At 47.7% G+C, this 25,590-nt stretch overlaps 1 protein-coding gene across 3 annotated transcripts in view; it reads left to right on the top strand.

The window, feature by feature from the left end:
* Positions 1 to 25,590, top strand: part of FRMPD3 (FERM and PDZ domain containing 3) — a 121,892-nt gene that overhangs the window by 76,598 nt on the left and 19,704 nt on the right. For all 3 annotated transcript variants that reach the window (XM_074359200.1, XM_045509983.2, XM_045509985.2), the window contains 8 exons: positions 5,013 to 5,117; positions 8,903 to 9,010; positions 11,869 to 12,000; positions 13,424 to 13,543; positions 18,302 to 18,438; positions 18,769 to 18,895; positions 20,946 to 21,035; positions 22,699 to 22,878. In XM_074359200.1, coding sequence (XP_074215301.1) covers positions 5,013 to 5,117; positions 8,903 to 9,010; positions 11,869 to 12,000; positions 13,424 to 13,543; positions 18,302 to 18,438; positions 18,769 to 18,895; positions 20,946 to 21,035; positions 22,699 to 22,878 — 999 coding nt within the window. The remainder of the gene's footprint in view (positions 1 to 5,012; positions 5,118 to 8,902; positions 9,011 to 11,868; positions 12,001 to 13,423; positions 13,544 to 18,301; positions 18,439 to 18,768; positions 18,896 to 20,945; positions 21,036 to 22,698; positions 22,879 to 25,590) is intronic.

The following is a 25,590-nucleotide window of genomic DNA, read 5'->3' as shown; positions in this document are numbered from 1 at the left end:
AATCGTAGTTTTCTGGTTCTGAAAATTTAGCCTGTATCCAAAGAGTCTCTGTCCCCTCTTCTTGGAGCCACCTTCCCAGAAAAAAAAAAAAAAAAAAAACGCCATTATGCTGAGAACCACTGCAGAATAACTAGTTTTCCACAGAGCTCCTAGAGGATAGTGCTTGGCAGATGGTAGGTCCTTGAACGCTATTTGCTGAATTGATGAACTAATTTGATATTAATCCTAGCAATCAACTACTCTATTCTATTCTGTGCCCACTCTGTGCTTGGTGCTAAGAGGATACATAGTCCTATAAAATGTCACCTCTTCTTTTACACCCTGGTTGGGGAGATGAGCGCTGGTGGTGTGGATTCACAAAGAGTATTACAGGAAATCCAGGGAGGGAAATGGTGGAGTTGGGGAAGGATTCAGGACCAAGGTAGAATTTGAGCTGGGTTTTAAAGATGACATTTAGCTGAGCAAAAGGGACACTGGGGCCCCAAAGTGTGAGGATGGTGAAGAGATAGCATGAGGTACGTGCAGAAGTGGGCAGAAACCCCATGTGTCCAGGGAGTTGTGCACAGAACCACCCGACCAGGTGATAGATGGGAAGTGACGGTTATGTGTGGCTTGCAGGGGGCCTTAGAAGCGAGGGAGAGGACTGTTCCCATCTAGGCAGTCCTGAGTGTAGGAAAGAAGACCCCTACTAGGTCCTTTATCAGTGGGCCCATGAAACCAGGATGGCCCTCCATTGTCCCAGGCGCCCACAGTGGTTGCTATGGGGATTGCTTATAAGTAGGCTCAGGTGTCAAAGAAAATGCAGCAGAAGGGAAAATCAGGAGGCTGTCAAAGCTTCAGGAACCTGAGCTCCAGCTTCTTAAAATCCTTTCACGATGATCAAAGTGAGGCCCTATCATGCACTAAAATGTTTGGCCATATACCTGTCTTTGGCCAAGATATAAGTGAACACAACCCTGAAATCTGTACTAATAAAGCCACCAAATTAAAAAATGGTCAAAGAATTACCAGCTGCTGAATTCAGTCCTGAGGGAGAAGGCAGGCACTCTCTTCTATCGCTTATTCCACAGAGCTGCTGGCTTCATATTTACTTCAAGGGACTTACAATAGCCCCGGAGGTACTTAGCAATTCTAGTCCCGTGTTTCAAGCCAAAATTCATTTTCGCCAGAAAGGGTGCCTGTTGCAAAATGAGACTCCCAGCTGCTTGGAGGAAAAATGGGGTCAGTCAAGAGCTCAGATGTCCCAGCTTTAAGGTACTCAATTACTCTAGACTTAGTGGGTTAGGACATTTTCAACAATATATAAATTCCTGGGCCCTACCCTCTCAGAGATTCTTTTGTAAGTCTGTTGTGGGCCTAGAAGTCTGGGTTTTAACAAGCACTTCTCAGTGATTCTTATCATCAGGCAAGTTTTAGGAAAAGTGAGTGAGTGTGCGCTAATGAGTTAGTGCAGAAATCTGCAAACTTCTTCTGTAAAGGCCCATGTAGGAAATATTTTAGGTGGTGTAGGCCATGCGTGGTAGCACAAAAGCAGCCATAGGCAATACATAAGAGAATGGCTGTGTTCCAATAAAGCTTTATTGAGAAAAACAGGTAGTGATCAGGAGCTGGTCCACACAGGTCCATAGTTTGCTGGCCCCTAAAGTGTGTTCATTACTCTTTCCTGGTACCACATTTGAATTTTGAGCAGGGCCTTCCTGATTCTCCATACTTAATTCAAATGAGTGATCTGGTATTAAAAACTTCAGGCCCCATAGTTGCGCTTTGAAGATGCTCTGGAACAGGGCAACCTTTGTGAGCCCCTGGTGTCATACGGCAAGGCAGGAGTCACCAGTGTAGAAGCGTAAGGCTAGACATGACTCTGTGACATGTAGCAGAGACCAGCTGGCAATGAGTGAGTCACCATCAGTGATCGAGGCTGAAGACTGAAAATAAGATGGAGTCTTAGAAACCAACAGGACAAGGGTCAATGAGGAATGAGGCACAAACAAGCTGAAAATAGCTGTACAACAGAGACTGGAAATGACTATGATCCCTGAAAATACTGGCAATTCCACTTTGTCTTTGCTGATTTTACCCTTATAAAAATCTGATTTTTTTTGTAGTGGTATCTATAGGACAGGATCTAAGCTTTGGTAGGGATCACAAGGAGGCCATTCCCCTCTCCATAGGTGAATCCATAAAAGGTTACCAGTTAGGGTTCTTCATGTGTTCAAATCCAGTAGGACCAAGGTAGAACCAGACCAGTGGCTGAAAGACCAGGAATGGATTTATAGCTTCAGTCTGCTGTGGGGAGTGATGGCTAATCCAAGACTCAAGAAAATCTGGGTTCTGGCTTTGGCTCCGCTACCCAATTATTTTGATACTTTGAGTAAACCATATCCTCTTCCCAGACTTCTGTTTCCCATGTGAAAATGAAGGGTGGACTCCATACCCATTCAGGTTTCTAAAGATGCCTCATTCCACACTTTGCATTGGGGCATTCTATGACAAATGATCACAGAGAAAAGAGAGGATAGTTGTCAGGTAGAAGAAACATTTCACCTACCTTGAGTCTGGAACCTCGGGTGGAAATGTGACTCCTGTGGAGATGGAGTCAAGCAGAGCTGCCTGGACACAGCTACAGATCTTCTACCTTGCCCCTTCCCTTTGCTCCTGCTGCAGCCCACAGCCCCTGCCCACTGAGCACCAAGCTGTGCAACACACAAAGGCATTTCTTGGTTCCCATGAACAATCAATACTGTAATCACTTTCTGCAATGATCTCCAGCCCTGGATTTCGTTGTGCTATATTATAGTGTCTGCTGCCAACAAACTGTCCCTGTGGCTCAGGATGAGAAGTCTAAGGTTCCTTTAGCTCAGAAGTTCCCAACCTTAGGTGCATTTTGAAATCACCAGAAGCTGAAAAGGATACCCATACCTAGGCACCATCCCCAAGAATTTGATATCATTGGTCTGGCGTGGGGACTGGGCATTAGGGGTTTTTTTAAAGCTCCTCCCTATGGTGTTTCTGCCATGTAGCCAGGACTGAGACCCACTGCCTGAGGTTCTGCTGGACTCAAGTTGAATAGGTGGCTTTCTGCAATCTACCCTCTGTGGGGAATGAGATTATTGACTCCGGAAGAGGACACAGCAGGGACCAGGGCCCAAGAGCTAATGGGGATGTTTGTTTGTGTGTCTTTATCTTAGGACCCTGCCCTCCTGTGGCTGATCTGGTAAATGAATCTCAACTGCTGCGTTAATGGCAGAAAAGAGCTTAATGTATTGCCTTCCCAGCTGTCAGGGACCCTTCAGGGCCTTTACACAAAGGAGTTCTTGATTGTAGGGCTCGCAAGCTCCATGGCAAGGCTGGTAGGGGAGGTGGTTTGAAGGAGCCCCAGGGCTGATTCCCCCCAAGTCTTCCTCATCTCAGTGAATGGCCTCTCCATTCTGCCCATGGACTCCTCTCTTTTTCTCACCTCCCACTACCAATCCGTCAACATAGTGTCTTGGTTCTATCTTCAGAACATATCCAGAGTCCACTTGCTTGTCATCATCATGCCATGATTACCACCCTGGCCAAGCCTCCATCATATTTTAACTGTATTCCTATAGTAGACTCTGAACTGGTCTCCCTCTACTGTCCATCACCCTTCTGCACTATTTTTCCACACAGCAGCCAGAAGCATCCTTTTTAAACGCAAGTCCGACCCTGTCTGCTCAAAACTCTCCAGTTGAGTAAAATCCTAAGTTCTCGCCACGGCTTACAAGGCCCTACGTGACCCAGCCCTCCGCTGCCTCTCCAAGCACGACCTCTCCAGCTCCCTGATACGTCATTCTGCTCTGGCCCTTCTGGGCTTCCTGGCTATCCCTCGTGCACTCCAATTCTGCTCCCACCTCAGAGACTATTGCTCTTTCTGCCTCGAAGGCTGTTTCTTCAGATATACTCATGGCTATCTCTCTCTCACTTCCTTCAGGTCTCTACTTCAATGTCACCTCCTTGGAGAGATCTTCCCTGACCATCTTACCGCTCCCACCCTCACTGGCTCATTCTCTGGTGAACTCCCTTACCCTGCTCAATTTGTCCTCATAGTCCTGATTTGCTGCCTAAAAGAGAATGATGTGTTTATTCTGTCTGTCCCTGCTCAGATGGGTGCTCCTTGAAGCCAGGGAGTTTTGTCCATCTTGTTCACTGCTGGATCCCTCATCACCTAGAACAGTGCCTGTCACAGAGTGGACCCTCCCTAAATTTGTCACATGAATATATAAATACCCCAAGACATGAGAGTGCCCCTCACCAAGACTCCTGCCTGTCCTCAAATCCAAGGCATACCCAGAAAAGATTTCATTTCCAGCACTTGCTAACTATGTGTCCTGCTGAATTTGTGGGAGTTTTCAACAACTAGAGAACCTAGCTGATTCTTTGGGCATTTCCTACAGAATTGGATGAACAAAGTGGTGGAAAACCCAGGACTAGAAAGCCAAGACACCTGGGTAAAATCCCTAATGTCTCTATTCCCAAATAGTGTAGAAATTGTGGAGAAATCCTTTTGGAGTGCTAGGCCTCCTCTCTCCCACATCTAAAATAATATTTCCTGTGAGCCTTCTTCCTAGGGACAGGGCATATCTGAAATGAATAAGATTATTTCTGTAAATCCTTTGAGATGCTCATATTCAGATGTAATAAAAAACTACCATTTAGGTAGAGCTCACATTAAGGAAACCAAATATATAAAACTTCACTGTATGTTATTACAAAGAATTTTTGTAAAGTCCCCTAGGCCTAGAGCATTAATAATAGGATTCAATTTATCCAGATTCAATTCATGCCCAGCTTACTCAGAACATACCAGTCATCTAAAGAAGTACTTGGTACATTGCCTTGCACCTAGTAGGGAATCAATACTGATTTATTGACTTATTGGTCAGTAAGGCAAAGTGTACCTGGACTGAGACATCTTAACTCCCATGTGGCAAAGGTCAGGTTTTTCCCAGGGATGGAGAACTCACCAGCCCTCTCTGTTCTTTTTCCAGTCCCCTAAATCTGCCTTCATCAGTGCCGCCAAGAAGGCCAAGCTGAGATCCAATCCTGTGAAGGTCCGATTTTCCGAGCAGGTGGCAGTTGGAGAAACAGATGCAGTAAGTGCAGCTTCAACTTCCTCCCCTCGGCCCTTGGCCAGAATCAGCCTGGCCGACAAGATCTTGCTCTGGGCCAGTTGCTTCTCTGTTGCTCCTTAGAGTGGACAGCACTACAGAGGGTTTGGATGGGGGAGGACCTTGGGGCTCTAAGTGGGTAGTGAGTGAGGGGTGTATGGCATCCAGAGAAGCAGACTGGGTATCAATTCACTTATAAGCCTCCCGGTGCTTAGAGGAATTTCCATCTCTAGTGCAGTAGGTTACACTCAGAACAAGTGCTTCGTAAACATCTTTTGGCTACTTGATAGAAGCAGGAAGGAAGTAGTGGTTTTCTGAAGATCTAGTGAAATTGAGCTCTCTTCATGTTGAAGTGATCCCGCAACTCCACATCTTGACTGAAGACGACTGTGCAGTGAAGGGTGAAGCAGCCTGGGGGAAATGATATAGACTCTCATTAAGTCACAGATCTTTTATTAGGCACCTGCTGTGTTCCCAGCACTGCAAGGGATGCAAAATAAATACCTATTTCCTGCCTTTGGGTTTATCTCTCAGTGATTTTGGGAGGGCAAGTGGTTCAGATGGAGACAGTATAGAATCCACGGATGGTATGGTTTTGAGGAGCAGGGGATGTTTGACAGCCCACACCACATCGCTGCCAATCTAGTGGGGGAGGGTGTCATGGGCAGCCTGCTGTCTTACTGCTTTGTGGGGTTTACATGAATTGAGCTGTCTTCTCCAGGTGAGCAAATGAGAAACAGTGGGTGGGGAGCAGGAAGACGTGTATTCAGCAGCCATGAATGATAACTCAGAGTCCTCTAGGAATCCGCAGAAGTTGGTGATGTCCCACGGAGGTGGGGTGAGATGAGGCTCTCAGAGCTAAGAGGCGCTGGTGAGCTTTTGGCTGCCACAGGCTGGGCTTTCAGGAGGCCTGTGGCATTTCTGTACTGAGGCATAGCTGCAGTGGGGAGAAGCTAGGAGGCCCAGCCTGAGTGGGGAAATCAGCAGGGGGCAGGCAGTTGTATAGTTCTTCGAGGCAGAGCCACTCAGAGAAAGGGATGGAGAGAGGACACAAGTGTCTTCTGTCTCCATTTCTTTGACTCTCACCTCCCCCCAAACTCCACCTAGGCCCCTCTTCATCCCTGTTCGAGGAAGGCTGTGAAGCCCAAGGGACAACTGGGCCCCACTGGCTAAGCCGTCGGAATGATGGGTGGCTGGGCTCCATGTCAGTGCCAGCAGAAGAGGTTACAGAGAAGCCGGGGCAGGTGAGCGGAGAGGAAAGGAAGCAGTGTGGAGTCCTTGCAGATCAGAGTGAAGCTGACTTTGAGATCCAAGTCATTAAGGAGATGTTTGCATCCTGAGCCCTTGAAAACCCAGAGGAAATGAGACCTGAATTTGGAGAGTACAGATAGGTGCAACCTATCCCATCCCAGTGTCCAAGAGTAACCCACCAAGGCCAGGCCACCCAGTGAAGAACTCCCTGGCCTCCTCTCCCTTCCTTTCCTCCCCCCTTGTTTCTCCCCTCCCTCCCTTTCCCTTCCACTCTCCGTTCCCCACCATCACCTTCCTCCACCATGACTCCCCTCTCCATAGGTCACATCTAGCCACAGGCAGAATCAAGCCCCCACTGCAGAATAGTCTGAACAGAAATGCCCCAGGATAGCTAGAACCCAGCCAGGGCAACTCTTGTCTCGCTCCCGGAACAGGCCACCAGGCATGGTGGGAGGGTCATGTCTAGGAGAGAGATGGGCGCCAACCTTCCCAGTCTAGCTGTACTCAGGAAATAACCTGATGTCACCATAGCGATCCTGCACCCCCTACCACCACCACCAGAGTGGACCATCACAGCCTCACCATTGGTCGGGACCCGAGGGAGTCCAGGCCCAGGTGACTCTGGGCTACCCTATCACCCTTTTCTCTTCATGTTCCTGGGCTTTATTAAGCAGCCACGGCAAAAATAAATCCCGTGGGCGTTCCTTGCCAACTCTATTTTTAAGCAAAATCAATTAAGTAATTATCTGAGTCCAGCCCAGTGTGCTAAAAAACCCAGCCACTGCTGAGCAGCATCAGCCTGGGAATCCAGGGCCCCTGGCAGGATCAGGGAGAGAACCAGGGAGTCACTTTTCCAACTTTAGGGCCCATCACTCCCCACTGTGGCTTGACTCCATCAGGAAAGGACCTGATGTCACAATAGTAGCCCTCCAACCCCACCCCAACCCGACCCATGGTGTTTTGTATGTTGTTTTCATACTTTGTCCGTGATGGACCCTAGATCTGAACTGTTCTCTTCTGGCCTTTCTAATAGTCCAGACCTGTCATCTCCTTTAAAATCAAAATCAAATTCACCTCATCAAGGAAACCTTAACTATCTTATATCCATTGGTTTGTTTTGGTTTTATTGTTGTTCTCTGGTGGATGTGTGTGTGTGTGTGTGTGTGTGCGTGCACACCAGGTCACTACAAGAGTCCAGGGCTAAACCTCGGTCCTCTGCTCTTGCTGTAGCCCTCCTGGGGCTTAGTATAGTGCTGGGCAGGCAGCAGAGGCTCCGTGAATTCAGGAATCTGGTCATCTTATGCAGCTTTTCCGTTCCTATGGAACTGATGATGTTGGCCCAAGGAAATGGTTAGATTCTCCTAAGGAGTCTAACCATTCAAGTAAGCACATATTAAGCACCTACTGCTCATATATTCAGCAGCCATTTATTGAGCACCACCTGTGTGCCTCTGCTCAATGTCAGGACTACAAAGATTGAAGAGGACATGGTCATTGTGCTCAGAGTTCACCATTTGATTGTGAAAGGCAAACATTCTTCAAGAATCTAAGAGCACTTAGGTGTGTGTAAGTTGTTAGGGGAACAGGTGGGAACACCAGGTCCAAGTACCTGATGATATTGGACAGGCTCTACAGAATTCATATTTAAGCTGGGTTTTGAAGGATGAGTAGGAGTTTGCCAGGGAGCAGAAGAGGGAGGCAGAGGGAATAGTCTTTATTTCATGAATATTTATTGAGAACCTAACATATCCCACTCTATAGACAGAGAAACGCCTGGCCAGGGAATCTTTTGTTAAGGAGTTATCAGGTGTTCAAAAATGGGCTTTGCCAGTGGTTCTCAACCAGGGTCAGTACTGCCCACTCTTAGAGAGCTTTGGGGTACGTCTGAGGGTGTTTGGGGTCATCCCAACAATTTGGTGTGCTGTTGGCATTGAGTGTCTCAGAGTCAGAAATGCTAAATGTCCTGCGGGGAGTGAGGCTGTCCCTGAATGATGAGTTGTTAGAGGCCTGGAGGCATGAAAGAGCAGTGTGGGTACCTGGAATGAATGGTAAGACATGACTCCAAAGAAGTAGGCAGGGGCCAGGTCAGAGAGGACCTAGAATGCCGTGAGGGAGGGGGAATGGCAGAGCAAAAGCATGGACAGTGAAGTGATATTGAAGTGTGAAGGGCCTGGTGGAAAGGAAGGAGTCAGGAGATAAGAACAAGTAAGTGAGGCGGGCTCCTAAGACATCCCATCAGCCCTTCAGTGTGTGATGGTCCCTATGGGCCAAGCCCCACTCTGAGCTGAGGAGCTTTGAGCCCCAGTAGAATGTGGGCATGACATTGAATGATGGGTGAGCTTTTGATATGGCCCAATGTCTTCTGGGAGAATTTGGTTCTGGTGTCCATGTAACTTTATCGTTGATTGGTTCTCTCCTCTGTCTCTTTGTCCTTTCTCTTCCTTTCCACGCCCCTTCTCTGGCTTCCCTCATCCTTCTAAATGAGCCCCCCTCCTTGTCCTCTCCCTGATGGTTCACAGAAAATGATGAAGAAAGAAGCTCTTCTCCTCATTCCCAACGTTCTGAAGGTGTTCTTAGAAAATGGGCAGATCAAGTCGTTCACATTTGATGGCCGGACCACTGTTAAGGTACATACGGAGTCTCCTCTCCCAGGTCAGCGCTGTCCTCTCCAGAGCACACAGAGCTGCTAGTCCCCGGGTTCCTCTGAGTTTGCGCAGAGCCACTCACTGCCAGAGCAAGATGGCCTTGGCCTTTGAGCTCCTGCTGCTGGGAGCAGCAGGTTGCAAAGACACATAGTCCTCAGATGATTGTGGTTGTGGAAAGTTGCATGCCCAACTGTGTACATGTGCATGACTAAGCGTGTATGTGTGTGTGCATGCATGTGTGCACACATCTACTGATGAACTGCTTTGTGTTCGTGTTATACTGCGAGCTTCAAGATTCTTAGGAGCTAAGAAATGTGAAGATCATTAAGCCATTTCTAAAGCAAAAGTGATTTATATTGATACAATAACACCTACACAAGTTTACACACAGAAATCAACAAACAATCTCTCGGGAGATTAGCTTAGCCATGCCTTGCTTTTTAAATAACAACTAGATCTTAAGCACTGAACCAAGATTTGAAAAGTCCAACAGTCCCTTTGGCTATTCCTTTCACAGTAAGAGCAGTTACCGAGCTGTGAGAGCAGTTACCGAGCTGTGATTCTTAACGGCTCAGCCAGGCATCTAGGAGTTGTAGTTATTCCCTTCATCCTAAGGAGGAGAGGTGATGATACAATTAGCGCCCAGGTTCTACTCTGCTCTGGGACAGAAATATCTGCTCCTGCTTTTTCTGGATTCTCTCCAGAAAGAGAATGCCATCCTCAGAATGAATGTTTCCATGCAATCAATGCTGCCCAGAAAAACCCACCTTGGCCCACAGGTGTTCTGAGGTACCCCTCTTGGAGCCAAGACAGCCCTATAATTAAAGAAAGCCCTGGGGGGAGGGGGAGGGAGTATAGCTCAGTGGTATGGTAAGCTTAGCATAGCATGGATGAGGTCCTAAGTCCAAACCTGAGCACCCTACTTAAAAAGAAAAAAATCCCTGGGCCAGGAAACTTTCCCTAAGAGGAGTTATCAGGTATTCAGAATTGGCCTTGCTGGTGGTTCTCAGCCAGGGTTGGCATTGCCCCCTCCCAGGTGGTTTTTGGGGATGTCTGAGGGTATTTGTGGTCATCCTGGGGTTTGGCATGCTCCTGGCATTTAGTATCTCAGGATCAATGATGCTAAGTATCCTGCAAGGAGTGGGACAGTCCCTGACTGATGAAGAATTGTTCTGCCCAAAGTGCCAGGTGCACCCGAATTGCAAAACACTGGGCCTAACCCGTGTTGACTGAAGTGAGCATTTCTTTGGAAGACTGAGGCCGGGATGGGTCTCCCAGGGGACCCAGGAGCAAAAAACACTCCTTAGGGTGCCCCAGGATGGTCTCTTGATTATTGAAGGTTTCTGTCTATGAGAGGGACATTGAAACTAGGCCACCCGGGGGTGTCCAAGTGCCCCTCCTCCAGATGTGGGTATCTCTCTGTGTCAGCACCCTCCTTTGGGTTACTTCATGGGCCAGTGTGTCTGTTGTAGACCTGTCTCCACACCGGAGCACTTATTCCTCTCTTTCCCCTTGGAGGCTTCTCTGAGCATCCTCTTAACTCACGACATCACTACCATTGGTCCTTCCGGGTAGCCCCAGCCGTCCAGGACAGCAGTGTCCCTTGGCTTGTGGTCTTACCCTGACTTTAGGGAGGGTGCACTAGCTCTTCATTGGAACTTGGACAGGCTGCCAAGCCACTTGTCCCAGAGGTACCTGGGTGAATTGACAGCCTGGCACGGGGGCTGTTACACTTGTAACACCAGTTGGCAATCACCGGCTTGGCCATCCACAGTCCCAACACAGCCGAACTGCAAAGAAAACCTCATTTGTCCCTGCCAGACTCCAGCAACACTGGCGCCTCTGTGACTACTTGGTTAATACAAAGAGATACTCTTAAGTACCCACCAGTTTCCAGCCTAACATTTAAATAGCTAAACGGCTTTCAATGTTCAGTGAGGGGCTTGTTTGGCAATTCCTGGCTGGAAGGGAGCTTTGCATTCCCAAGCCTGCTTCTTTCCGGCCTTCGAGGGTGGGGACTGAGCGATCCTGGCTCCACAAACACACACTAGAAGCTGGTGTATGCCGAAGTCACAGCAAATAGATGGCAGAAGTCTCAAAACACATGTGGGCAGCAGCCCCCACGGAGACACTTCCAGACACCCTAATATTAAAAGTAGGGCAGCAGAGCAGACGGAGCGCAGAAGTAGTCAGATTCATGACTGTACACAAAACACGTGACATTGTTCCTCTGCACAGATACATTTTTCAAGTTGCTAAATCGATCATCTCAAAAAGCCAGCTACAATCCAAAAGGAATGTTTTGCCAGTAACTCCAGTCATTTGATTTAGACTGTGAATCCAGAAATCATCTACTTTTTAATCATGTAATTGTGGCTTAGGCTTTCGTTGATTCCTAAGTAAAGAGTTGACAAACCAGAGCGAACATTCTGACTTATGTGAGAAGGTGAGGGAAAAACCATCACAGTGCCTGGCACTTAGTACCCACTTGGGAAAGAAATTTGTTGCATGGAAGGAGAGAGAAGGGCAAGGAAGGCCATGACCTTCTTTTGCCATATGCCTGGCCAGGCCAAGTTCAGAAACACCTCCCTTCACCCTCTGTACCTTTGGTGTTCCCCAGAGCCTTGGCCTCTGACCAGCACACAGGGGTCACTCTCATTCTGGAGCACGGTGCCTGGGCCACCACAAAGGCCAGTGTCTGTCCGGCCCACTTTCCAAGCCTCAGCCTTCTCCCCAGGACTATCTTTCTCCATGTTCAGTCCCCCTCTCCCGTGTTTGGTGCTTAGACTATCTTAGAGCTGGAACAGAGCTCTCTCTCAAGGCTCTTTTATCTTCTACAGGATGTGATGGTGACATTACAGGACCGTCTTTCCCTGAGGTACATTGAGCACTTTGCTCTTGTCCTTGAGTATGCCGGACCAGAACAGAACCACAAGTTCCTGCTTCTCCAGGACAAGCAGCCCCTGGCTTATGTAAGTAACTCTTTTGTCCTGGCTTGATGGTTTTGCAGGTGGCCCTAGTAAAGGAGAGGCTGCCAGGCACTCTCTTTCTGCGCAATTCATCATGACATGCTCAGTCAGCTCCCAGAAGTCACAGTTCTCAATCGAGGTCTGTACTACCCACCTGCAGAAGCTGTTTAACAGTGTCTCTTGTGACTTAAAAAGGCTGTGAAGGTTGTTCGTCTCAGCAGTCACTCGTTGGGAAAGAGTCGGGTGGCGATTCACTGTGCAGAATGTTGAGTTGGAGAGCGGTGTTAAGTCCACTGTCTCCTAGAAGCCCTGCCTACTAGAATTTTCTGCCTCTGAGAGGAAACCTGCCCTTCAGGTGAAGGCTATAATATAGAAGGGTCAGCGAGTGGAGTCTAGTGAGACCCTTGAGACTAGGACACATGTAGGCTGGGAATGGGCTGAGTGGAGCCAAGAATGGCTAACACATCACCCATGTCAACTTCCAAGGCAGAGTAGGAGAAATTGATCTTCCTAGTCTTTACTGTAGGGGAAAAGGCCAGGAAAATCCAGGACTGCTGGATAGGGTTTCACCAATGGGAAAGCACCCAGAAGAATAAGAGAGGCAACAGGGGCCAATCAATATTCCCAGGGAGGGAGGGAAGGAGTTGGAGAGGGACAGTTGAGAAGAAATATCTAACGGAAGCAAAACAAAAGCCAAAATGAGACACACCAAAAGAATGAAAGGATTTAGGAAATGATTCTCCAAGTTTTGCTCTCAGCCAATGCAGTCCAGAGACTCACAGATTCCCATCTATGAAGGAATTGTTGTGGATGTCCTGCCTGGAGGGAGGTCTGAGTGCCTCCTCACCCTTCAAGAGGCCTTTTGGATCCAACTGGACTCTTGTTCCAAATGGGATTTTAAGCATTTTTATTACAAAAAAAAAAAAAACCTCCAAACATTGACCAGAGTAGAAGGAATTGTATGAGGAACCCTCATCACCCATCCCAGCTTCAGCAGTAACTGATATATTACCAATTTGCTTGAGCTATACCTCCAGATGGGACTTTAAATCTTGGATCTGGTTGCTAATCAACAACTTCCTCTGCAAGGTAAAGGCATTAGCCCCACAGCAAGAAGAGTCAGAGAAGTTCCCAGGAGCCCTTTCTTCCTACCTTGTGTCTTGGGCCTTAGATTATGGATAAAGGCCAAGTTCTGGATAAGTGACTCGCAAATTGGGGTCACTTTGGGTCAGCAGGGCAGAAAAGACCTGGCTCCTCATCACTTCCCCCAAGGGTAATTGGAATCGGCCAGGCGGAAGACAGAGTAGGAAACAGCACCCCGGCTTTGCTGCAAGCCCTGCACTGAAGAGCCACTGAGCTGACTCCTGCCACCCCAGCCACTGATCCCAGCTCTTTTTTCCTCCTTCCCCTCCTCCTTGGGATTCAGGTAGTGCAGCGGACACACTATCATGGAATGAAATGCCTCTTCCGGATAAGCTTCTTTCCCAAAGACCCCGTGGAGCTGCTGCGTCGGGATCCTGCTGCTTTCGAGTACCTGTACATCCAGGTAGAGTCTGGCTTGGGGATACACAGACAGACCAGTGGACAAACAGGCAGGCTGTTCTGCCATCACAGTGAAGTCGCTATGTAAGTTTTTCCAACCTCCAGATAGCTCTGAAGGCCCTTTCCTTTTCTGTGATTCTTGTAGGCTCTGGTCAAGTTGGTTGGCCTGGTGACCTGAGCTGGCTGTGGCTCAAAGTCCTGTCTGTTTGTCTAGACAGATCTCATCAGTTTTCAGGAGCAAGCAACCCCAGTAACTCTGGCACCCTCACAGCATCCCCTGGTTTAACAAGTGCATTTGGGTGACAGAAAGTCCCAGTCCTCAATACTAGCTCCATTGAGGAGATGACTCCCAATTCAGTTCATCCAGAAACATTTGCACGTACTCTGGGCCAGGCCCTGTGCTAGGTAGTGACAATCAAGGTGAACAAAGAACTGTCCCAGATCGCTAGGGCTCATAGACAGATACATGTACAGGTAAATACAAGACAGTATCCAGGGACTATGAGGATGGCAGGGTACAATGTCAGTAGGGGCACTCAGGAAGCAATTTGCTTACTCTTGATGGGAGGGGTATTGTGAAGGCTTCACAGAGGAAGTGATCCATGCATGCTGTCAGCCTTGAAGTGGATATTTGCTGTGTGCAGAGATCGAGTGAAGAGGGCACATTCTAAACATAGGGACTGACTTGGATCTACAAAGACTTAATGACATGAAATGGCATGGCTTGATGAGAGAACTGAGTAATGGATTGTGGCTGGAGTGCAGAACAAAAGGTAAGGAGAAGGAGGAAATGACATGGGAGAGACAGGAGGCAGATGGTGAAGGGCTTGGTAGGTCATGGCAAGCACAGACTTTAAAATGATTTAGGCTGGGCGATGTTTCTGAAGTGTTGTCCGTTGACCAGCAGTGTCAGCTTCAACTGGGGAACTTGTTATAGCTAGAAATTGTTGGGCCCCAGCTCAGTTCTACTGAATCAGAAACTCTGCGGGCAGGGCCCAGCAATTTGTGTTTGAAAAAGCCCTCCAAGGGATTCTGATGCTGGTAGCATTCAGGAGTCGCTGCTTTAGGGCAGTGAGTCTTTCACTGTTGTTTTTTCTCTTTGGTGTTTTTTTTTTTTTTTTTTTTTTTTTAGGGCAGTGGGTCTTAACTCTAGCTGCATGTTAGAATTACCTGAGAAGCTTTGTAAACAATGTCCTGCCCCACCCAAGCCCAAATAAATCAAAATCTACGGAAGTAATGTCCAAACATTGGTATTTTTTTTTTAATTCTTTGGGTGATTCTAATGCACAGCCAAGGTAAAGAACCTGCTTAGGGTGGGGGCACAGAAAGGCTGAAAGGTGCAGAGCTTGATCAGATGAGCAATTTCAAAAGTTCAGAGTGCGGAGGAAGTACACCAACTAGGGAGCTATGGCAGTTATTCACAGGAGAAACACTGGGGGCCACAGCCAAGGTCGTGATGGTGGGGGCGGGGTGAGAGTCAAGAGATATTTAAAAGGTAGAATCAGTGGGCTTTGACTAGATGAGTTCTCCCCCCCACACACCTTTTTTTTTTCTTTGTTTACTTCTTGACTCGAGTTCTGGTAGAAATGGTATCATCCCGCAAGTTAGGGAACACAGGTAGTGGAATGGGTTTGGGAAAAAGATGAGTTTACTTTGGGATATGTTGATTTTTAGGTGCCTTTAGGACATATAGAGTGCTTGCTGAAAGGAGGGAAAAATCTCAAAACTCATCTCCAGTGATGTCTACCTAGTGGTGTGCTGTGTGACGCCATGGTTGTCTTTTCTGCTGCTTCTGACAACCTAAGATGTTTGGGACATTTCTCAAACAGCCTTGGGCCCCTTTACCAGCACTCCAAGGGGTAATGGGTTGTGGTTCCTCTACGAATTTTATGCTTAGTTCCCATTTGGTTTTCCTTAAATTTCTTCCTTCCAGCTTCTGGGGAACATGTTGGTTCAAATATTTTGGAATTTGATGACAAAACCTGGTCTGCCCTCTCTGCCCCTTTATGAGAATATGACCTTCAGCTGTATTCCTTTTTTATACTGAACAGCTTTATTAGGTCTAATTGACATATAAGAAACCGCACATATTTAAAATGACAATATGATAAGTTATGACATATATTTGTATCCATGAAACCATTACCACAGTCAAGATATTGAACACATCCAACACCCCCAAAAGTTTCCTCAGACTCCTCTGCAATTCGTATCCCCATCCCCAGGCAGCCACTGACCTGCCCTCTGTCATTAATGCGCATTTTCTAGAGTTTTGTATAAATGAAATCATACAGTATGAGCACTTACTTTGATTTGGCTTCTTTCACTCAGCATGCTTTTGAGGTCCACCACGTTGTGTGTATCAGTAGTTCATTCCTTTTTATTGTGAAGTAGTATTTGGTGGTGTGGATGTATGAAAATGTGTCTGTCAGTTCACCTGCTGAATTGTGTCCAGATTTTGGCTACTACAAATAAAGCTTCTAGGAACATTCATGTACAAGTCTTTGTATAATGTATGCTTTCTTTTCTCTTGGGTAAATACCTAAGAATGGAATGGCTTGATCATACAGTAGATCTATTTTTCTTTAATTTCTGGAAGAAACTCCAATACTGTTTTCCAAGGTGGCTGTCGCATTTTATATTCGCATCAGCCATGAGAGTCCCAGTTTCTCCATATCCTCATCAGCACTTGGTATTGTCGGTATTTTTTGACTTTCAGTCATTCTAATAGTGTGCAGGGGTATCTTATTCTGGTTTGCATTTGCATTTCCTTAAGGACCATTGATGGCAAGCATCTTTTCATGTGCCTCCTTATTATCATGCATCTTTTTTGGTGAAATATCTGTTCAAATCTCTTGCCCACTTTTTTATTGGGGTTGTTTGTTTACTTATTATTGAGTTTTGAGAGTTATTTCTATATTCTGGATACAAGTTGTTTGTTGGATATGTTAGTTATCTTCTCTCAGTCTCTGGCTTCTCTTGTCTTTTCGGTCTCCAAACAGTGTCTTTCACAGAGCAAAAGTTTGAATTTTGATGAAGTCCAACTTGTCCATTTGTTCTTTTATGGATTGTGCTTATGGTGTCATATCTAAGAAGTCTTTTTGCCTAATCCAAAGTCACAAAGATTTTGCTTTTATTTTTTTCTAGAAGTGTTATCGTTTTAGTTTCTACATTTAGATCTGTGATCCATTTTGAGTTAACATTTGTATGTGACACAAGGGATTGGTCAGAGTTCTTTTTTTTTCCATATGGATATCCAGTTGTTCCAGCATCATTTGTTAAAAAAGACCATTCTTTCTCCACGTAATTGCCTTTGCACTTTTGTCGGAAATCAGTTGTCTCTGTATCTGTGGGTCATTTCTGAGCTCTCTATTCTATTCCATTGATCTACTTGTCTATCTTTATACCAACATGACACTCTTTTGATTACTGTAGCTTTATAATTTCTTAAAATCAGGTAGTGTTTGTCTTCCAACTTTATTCTTTTCAAAGTTGTTTTGGTCATTCTAGGTCCTTTGCATTTCCATGTGTATTTTAGAATTAGCTTGTTAATTTCTACCAAAAACCTGCTGTGATTCTGATTGGGATTGTGTTGAATCTGTACATCCTTTTGGGGAGAATTAACATCTTAATAATATTGAGTCTTCCAACCCATAAACACAGTATATTTCTGTATCTATTTAGATGTTCTCTAGTTTTTCTCAGCAGTGTTTTCTACTTTTTTTTTTATAGCAGTGTTTGCTGCTTTTCAGTGTACAAGTCTTCCACATGTTTTGACAGATTTATCCCTAATTATTTAATTTTTTTGATGCTCCTGTAAATGGTTTTGATTTTTAATTTTGACCTCTGATTGTTGCAAGGATGTAGATATACAGTTGGTTTTGGATATTGATTTTATATTCTGCAACCTTCTAGCTCATTAGTTCTAGTAGGGTTGTTTTTTGTTGTTGTTGTTGTTTGGGGGTTTTTTGTGGATTCCATTGGATTTTCTACGTAGGTGATAATTGATGAAGTATTCTTTTTCCCCTCTCTCCTATGCTGTAGCGATACCACTATGGCTCTCTAGTTTTTTAGCTCATCTTGGTTCCACCTCAACGTAATGGGCAACTTGTCTAAGCAAGGCTGATCCTTGATAGCTGGGATTCTGACCTTCAGGGTTTGGGGACTTGTCATACCTTTGGTGGGTAGTTCCAGGAGACTCCTTTTTGGATAGCATAGGGCAGGAAGTCTGACTCATCACTGATTTTGACCTTCAGACCTCAAGGAATAGTACATCTGCCCCATCCCTGTAATCCATCTCTCACCCTGGGCTTCTGGGCCAAAACCCTATAGAGAGTCCTTCCCAATATCTCTTTTCCTTTGCTCCCATCTGAGCTGGTAGAGGATCCGTGGTTGGCTGGGGGTGGCAGTGAATGCAGGCCCCAGAGAAAAGAAGGACGGTCTCTTGTAATAGGAGAAAAGCAAAGGAGCAGTGGCATGTCTTACTTTTGCAGAGTCCTAAATGTTCTGCCCATTTGTGCCTTGCCATTGTGTGTACCTGTCACTGAGAAGAAGGCTGTCCAATATCCACTGAATGAAGCAAGTAGTGTCTCTGAGACCCGAGGTGGCTCTGTTACCTCTTCTGTAAGGGCAGATCCTTCCTCCCCTCCTTGATCTAGGGTGCTTACTGATACTACAGTTCTGTTCTGGGACATAAGGTGGTCCGTCATGGGTTGGGAGGGAACATCTTTAACTGACGGGTTTGGACTGCCCTCTCTCACAGAGTCGGAACGATGTCATCCGAGAACGCTTTGGAATGGACCCCAAGCCGGAGATGCTTTTGGGCCTTGCTGCCCTCCACATCTATATCACTGTCTCAGCTACCCGACCTAGTCAGAAGATCTCTCTCAAGAATGTGGAGTGAGTTGTGCCAGGGCCCTTCAGGATGGGGGCAGATCACTGTGTAGGGAGAAGGTGCAGTGGTTGGACTGTGCTGTACTGTTTAGAAATGCAGGCCTGGGATGGGAGTGAGAATTGGAATTCCTCACACCTAGACTGTGATGCCCTTGAGCTCCAGCTTCTCCTAGGGAACTGTGGCTGATGTAATTCTCCTGCCTCCAGCACCCCCCCTCCCCCAGTCTTTGTTCCTTCATCTCTGTCTCTTACATTCAGTCAGTTTCTGTCTTACCATCTTCCTTTCTCTGTCTCACTTTGTCTCTCTCTAATTTCTTACTTTTCTTCTGCTTTTAGGAAGGAGTGGGGCCTGGAACCTTTTCTTCCCCCCTCACTCCTACAGGGCATCAAAGAGAAGACCCTCCGGAAATCTCTCTCTCAGCAACTGAAGGCCCACCAAATGCATCCTTCCAGCGGCACCAAGGTATCCAGAGTAGGCCAACTGGCACCCTGCTTGGGTGCTAGTCGCCACGAGGTCTCCCACGTGGTTTCCCAGCAGGTCTGGTTTTCTTGGGACCCTTCCCACTGTTTTTGACTCGAGTACACATCCAGCTTGACCAGATATGGGGGACAATTGTGGAGAGGGGCTTTCCTAAAGCCTGAGCCTTCCCCAGAGACAGCTCAGTGGCAAGTCACTGGGAGAGCCCAGGGTCCTCGAAGCAAAGGGGCAGGGATGTGGGAAGAGAAAATTCTGGGGTCAGTTCACCCATTTGGTCAGTGGTGACTGAGCACCTGCCATGTGGACAACACTGGACCCTGGGGAGGTCCATGCTTCTCATGGAAATGACTGCTCTGTCCCTCATTAGCTTCCTAATTCCTCAGTGCTGCGACAGGGAATTCTGGGAGATAAAAGCCCAGCCTGGTGGGACAAGGTCTGATCTGCAGAATGGGTTGCTGGGCGGCCTGTCGAGGGCTCAGGTCACTGCTGTGCTCTCCCACACTTTCTTGAGCACCGTCTGAGGGCCTCCCACTCCCTGTTTCCGCAGCCCCGCGGGCCCTTCTCAGTCTGGGCCTGCTGGCCTAGGAGGCAGGCAGGTGGTAGGGGCCCAGGAGTCTGCTTGCAGATTTAGACACAGGACACAGGCACCCCCACATATTCCACCTCTTCCAGATTCCCTGCATTACCTATTAGCTTCTCTTTTAAGATGCAGATTTCCCTGGAGAGTTAAGCCATTCCTACTTTGCTGTGCATATTTAATCAGATTGTTTTCTTCCCAGCCCAGAGCTTCAGTGCTCCCAACCATCTCCTCAGCAAACTTTTTTGAGGCCCCCCAATGCTTGGGCTGGAGATACAAAGAGGAAGAAGGTGGGATCTCTGCCCTCAAGTCAGGCACAGGCTGGTGGGGCAGCAAGAGTCAGTCACAACACAGTGTGACCAGTGTGGGTGCCCTGGACACCGAGAAGGAGGAGCCAGCCCAGCTCAAAGGAGATGGAAAAGGCCAGGACTTGGTGGATTTGATACCAGAGTTGGGTCTTGAAGGACAGATAGGAGTTTGTCTATATGAGTTGGGGGAGGAAGACTTCCCCAGGCAGGGAGGTCCAAAGAGTTCAGCCTAAACCAATATGGAGGGTTCAAGAAACCTACCTGGGTCAGGTAGGGGCAAGAAAGGAGGCCAGATAGGTTGGCAGGAGCCAATTTCTGGAGGGCCTGGTGTGCGTGGAAAGGAGTAATGGGTGATCCTTCATCCTGTAGGCTGCAGGGAGCCACTGAAGGGTTTAAGCGGGCAGCTGATGTGATTCAACTGATGTTTTCGGCTGCTCCCTCTAATGGCAGTGTGGAGGAATGGAGGGAAAGGAATGTTAGTACTGAAGGGAACCCGGCTGCCACCCTGACACAGGTGGGGGACTTGGAGGCAATGGCCATGGGGCTAGAGAAGAGGGATGGAGAGGGTGGAGAGGGAGTTAGGAGGTAGAATCAAGATGATTTGGTGACTGGTGGCCCTCAGGTGAGAAGCTGGGGGAGAAGTCCAGTGTGAGCTTGAGCGCCCAGGGGATACTGGTACCACTGATGGAGACTTTCCTGGGAGAGAATGCCAGAGGAAGAGCAGGCTTGGGTCTTAAGGGAACTCAGGATTAAAGGTACTGAGTGGGACTCCCAGTTGGGGATGGCCAGTACCTAGTGGCTGTAGGGGATCTCAGGAGAGAGGTGTAGTTGACATGGGGTGTCAGAATTGGGGGAAGGTGTTAAAATTAACCCAAGAACAAAATGGGTAAACTGGATTCTTCAGGAAAGGGGATCAGGAGGTAGGAGAACTGTTTAGAAAGGAAGGTGGAATGCTTGAGTCTGACCAGAGATGTCCCAACTGGAACCTTCCTGTGGTTTTCCCAAGGGTCCCCTCAGACTCCCACAGTGGAGCTTACTGACTAGTCTGACCAGTGCCTATCCTAAGACATTGACCTCCTTCCTGAGAACATGGGTTTGCTTTTCCTGTGCACCTCAACTTTCTCATATTTCCGGTGGGTTGTTTCCACAGGGCTCTGCAATTCAGGCCAAACTCCAGTATCTTCGAATTCTGAATGAACTTCCGACCTTCACGGGCGTTTTGTTCAACACTGTGGGCCTGGTCAGTGAGGGCAGTGAGGGGGAGGGAGCCCTCTGGGGGTGCTTGTCCTTGGGTTTGGGGGGGCAGGAGGGACTCTATTAGATCGTTGGAGTAAGATCCTCATTTTCTGTCAGCAAATATTTCTAAAGGCCTTCCATCCTCTTCCTCCTTCTCCTCCTCCCCTCCTGTGGTGCCCCGGTCCCATCTCTGGTAAAATGGTTAGAGTAGGAGGCAATATTTGTTTTCAGTATCTCTCCAAGGCCCTTTTGTGCCCTCTTTCCTCAATTTTAAGGGTCAGCAAACTTCTTCCATAAAGTGCCAGATGAGTGAATAGTTTAGGCTTGGCAGGCAGGCCATCAAGGTTCCTGTCACAACTACTCAGCCCTGCCATTGCAGCGGGAAAGCAGCCATCGACAATGCGTAAACAAATGAGCCTGTCTATATATTCCAAGAGCTCTTTATTTATGGACCCTGAAATTTGAATTTCCCGTGATTTTCATGTGTCGCAAAATATGGTTCTTTTGAATTTTTTCCAACCATTTAAAAATGTACAAAACCATTCTTAGTTCGTGGGCTGGTCAAAACTGACAGAGGGTTGGATTTGGCCTGTGGACCAGCTGGCAAACCCCTGCTCGCTCTCTTTTATTGTTCTTACCCACCCTCCCGCATTCCCCCACTCCACGGCCTTCACTATAGCAACGCCCCTCTGAAGGAGGGGGCACAAGTGGTCCCCCTAAGACTGTGCCCTAGGCTGGTTTACCCTAGTGAGCCTCAGTCAGAGGAAATTCAAGTTATCTTGCTGACTGGATCCAGGTGCTTGTCATGCTCTGGGGAACACGCTGTCATGCTCGTGGGACATACGGATGGAAAGCCGCTTATCAAAGTGTCTCTAGCAGATGGAAGAGGTTCCTTGGGGTGATGCTAATGCCAGGGAATGGGCCGGCAGAGGGCTCAGGCTTGGTGGTGCCAAGAAGCCTGTCAGGATCACATAGGGAATCCAGTCCATCAGGCATAGAGGTGGCCGTTTCCTTGGCCATTTGAGGGTCAAGGAAAGCCCGCTGCTGAAATTCTTATTCATTCCTCTGGGTTAAGACTGCTGCAGTGCCTATTAAAGGACAAATATCTTCTAAGGGAGGGAGATTACCGCCCCTACTAAGCACCCAGTCAACCTTTAACACCTTGGGCAGAGTTATGTTGTCAGTTTAGCTTTTAGCACCAGGTGAGAAGTGCAAGTTTGAGTGGCTGTTGGTGGGGGAGGGTAAAGACCAAACACAGGATGCCACCCGTTCAGACAGAGCCCTGGGTGGGAGCCTTAAGTGGCCTGCAGCAACAAATGAGAAATCTCGGGCTTTGTAAGGAGAGGGTACTGTGAAGGCACCCAAACAAACCTTACCTATTTGACGATTTTGCTAGAAGCAACCCTGCTTCTGCCCACTTCACTCTCCCTGCTACTGAGGCTCAGGTGTCCATTTAGACTGATGATCTGGGGCACTGCCCTGGGAACAGGGGCATCCCAGACTATTTTCTCCTTGAGGTTGTCCTCCCGCCCTGGCACTGGGCTCCAGCTGTTTCCAGACCTCCCAACAGAACTGGTCCAACATCTGTTTTCTATCTCCTCCTCTTACCTCCTCTCCCCACTTTCTCTGCCCTTCCGTGAATGCTGCCCACCACGATGGGACACCAGGATGAGAAGCAGTCAGCCACCACCCTCCTGGTGGGACCTCGTCACGGCATCAGCCATGTTATTGACCTCAAAACCAACCTCACCACTGTGCTGTCCGAGTTCAGCAAGATCAGCAAGATCCAGCTGTTCCGGGAGAACCAGGGCGTGGCCCGGGTGGAGACCAGCATCATGGATGCCAAGGTAAGCCCAGCCTCGAGGGGCTGCTTCTCCCCGGGGACAGGCTTTGGGAGCAGAGGAAGAAGTAAATTTGAGATAGAAAGTTCGAGTCCATTACTTGAGGTGCAGTGATTCTAAAATGGTTCAGACCCTGGGCCTTTCGGGGTTCCTCTTTGTCTTCTTAGCCCTCTGGGACACGCTGTCTTGACCCCGTATTAAGGTCAGCCCATGCTAGGGAAGACGAGAGAGTGTCCAATCAGCCCATGAAAGGTCTTCGCAGAGGGCAGGGGGATTGGAGAACTTGGAGCTCCACCCAGGCCATTGCTTCTCAATCTCTCATCACAGCACACAGAGAAAATTACATTCGTGTGGGATACTGGGGTAAATGGACCAGCCCTGGAGACTCTGGCCACCCCAGGTCCTGCCTGGCTGCCCCAGAGGCTTGAAGGAATATGTGCACACCAGCTGGGGAGCCCTGCCGTAGGCTCACACACTTGGAATCACAGAGGAGGGGGTGTCAGTATGTGGACGGAGCCCAGGGGTCCTGGGGAGACAGGGAGTAGGCAGAGCCTTGTCCCCATTTCACCTCCCAGAGTCTAGCTCTTCTAGAATCTTACAGCCTTTCCCATAGATCAACTTCTTCAGACTGGCAAGCAGCTGTCGCCTGTGCAGAATCTGGCAGCCGTGGTCAGCCGCCCCCTCGATGGTCTCCTGTTTGAGCACCCAGTGACCAGTGGGTGGGGGGCAGGCCTGCCGGCCAGCTGGTGGAAGCTATTAGAGGAGGTGCAACTTTCCTTTCTTAAAGGATTTCCCAGGAGGAGGTATTGTTAGCAGATTAAGAGGTGGAATGTTTGCTGTTTCTAAAAGAGCAAATTATTTATTTTTGTCTTTGTGAAGCCCTGAAAGCTTTAACATGTTAATTTTTCCACTTGTGATTCACAGGATTCCCATTGGTTTAGGAACTTGCCCAGAGCTGATATTTAATTGGCTTGTGGCCACGTCCTCAACCAATGACTGCTGCCCTCCTTGGATGTTGTTGGGTGAAAAGCCAAATGGACAGGTAGCAAAGAGGAGCAGGAAAGACAAGACGCGCAGGAAGGATATAGCTTTCTGAGGAATAAAAAGGATTTAAAACAGAGAAACAGCTTTCCAGCTGAGTCTCCTATGTTCTACAAGTGATTCTCAACATTGGCTACACAACAGAATTTCCTTGAGAACTTTTAAAAAATACAGATGACTGGATCCTGCTCCCAGAGACTGTGATTTAATTGGTCAGGGTGCGGCCTGAGCATCGGGATTTCTTTCTTTTTCAGTTCCCAAGTGATTCTTTACTACAGCCAGTTTTGAGAACCACTGACCTCTGGGTCCCAAGTTCTGGGAGGGACTATCCTGAGCAGGGTCAGTGGGTGTTGCCTGACTGAGGAGCATTATTATCGTTTCTGGGAGTGAATTGGCCACAGTGTGAGTGTGAATGCTGCCCGGAAGGGGCCGTGCTCTTACTGGGGAGACTAGGCTCATAAAGACACGTGACCTGCCTTAATAACGCCACATCAGATCATGTATGGAGCTCTGTAATCACACAGACCAGGTTCAAATCCCAGCTCTACCACTTCCTAGCTGTGTGGCCTTGAAAAAGTGTTTTAACCTCTCTGAACACTGATTGCCTCAACTGCCAAATGGCATGCCTATCTCCAAAGGTTATCATTCAGGATGAAATGAGAAAATGTAGGTACAGTGGCCTGACACAGAGTAAGTACTCAACAAACAAGACCTGTTATTTTTGCCAAAGCAAAACAGCAATGAAGAGTTAATTTGAGGTAAATGTTGTAGGTAAGTGTGGTGCAGAACATGGAACAAAAGAAGAGGAAAGGGTTAATCAGAACTGGCTTCCCACCAGAGAGTGTTTGAAGCTGGATCTTGAAGTGATAGGCATGGATTAGCAGAGAGAAGTGGGATGTGTTCACAGGCAGAGAGCAAGCACGGAAATAAGCAAGGTATGTGCAGGTCGATAAGCAGAGTTGCTTGGCTGGAGAGGAGAATGATAGCAAAGAGATTGGAGAGAGATTGGGGGTGGGCAGAACAAGCTGGTGAAAAGCTTCGAAGGCCAGTCCAAGCGAGGAATTGAGATTCAATGTGATAGAATCTTGGGAATCCACTGTAGGCCCTGGAACAGAGGAGTGACAGTGAACGCTGACTTGGATGGGTGCAAGGCCAGTGTGAAGCCAGAGAGGCAGGGAGGAGATCGTAGTGCTCGTGCAGGGGCAATGGTAAGGAAAAAGAAAGAGTGAGGGAGAGGGGAGGGTATAGCTCTGTGGTAGAGCTCGTGCTTAGCATGCACAAGGTCCTGGGTTCAAGCCCCAGTACCTCCATTAAAATTAATAAAACCCAAACATTTAAAAAATATATAGTGAAATGTATGCAGTCACTAAGAGCATGCATGCAGGTATATCCCCACACACGTTCCTCTCTTGTGCACACAACACACAAGTCTTACTCTATCTGACCCTTATTGCCTGCTGCCTGTATCCTGAGCACACTGAAGGACAGGGCTGAAAAGAACAGGAATGTGGGTGGCCTCTAGAAGCTAGAAAAGGCAAGGAAACCCATTCTCCCCTAGAGCCTCCAGAGGGCACACAGCCCTGCCTACCCTTGATTTTAGCCCAGTGAGATTCATGTCAAACTTCTGGCCTCCAGAACTGTAAGAGAATAGATTTGTTGTTGAAGCCACAGAGTTTG

The sequence above is a fragment of the Camelus bactrianus genome, chromosome X, assembly GCF_048773025.1.
Source record: "Camelus bactrianus isolate YW-2024 breed Bactrian camel chromosome X, ASM4877302v1, whole genome shotgun sequence".
NCBI lineage: Eukaryota > Metazoa > Chordata > Mammalia > Artiodactyla > Camelidae > Camelus > Camelus bactrianus.
This window is presented reverse-complemented; position numbering and strand designations above follow the sequence as displayed.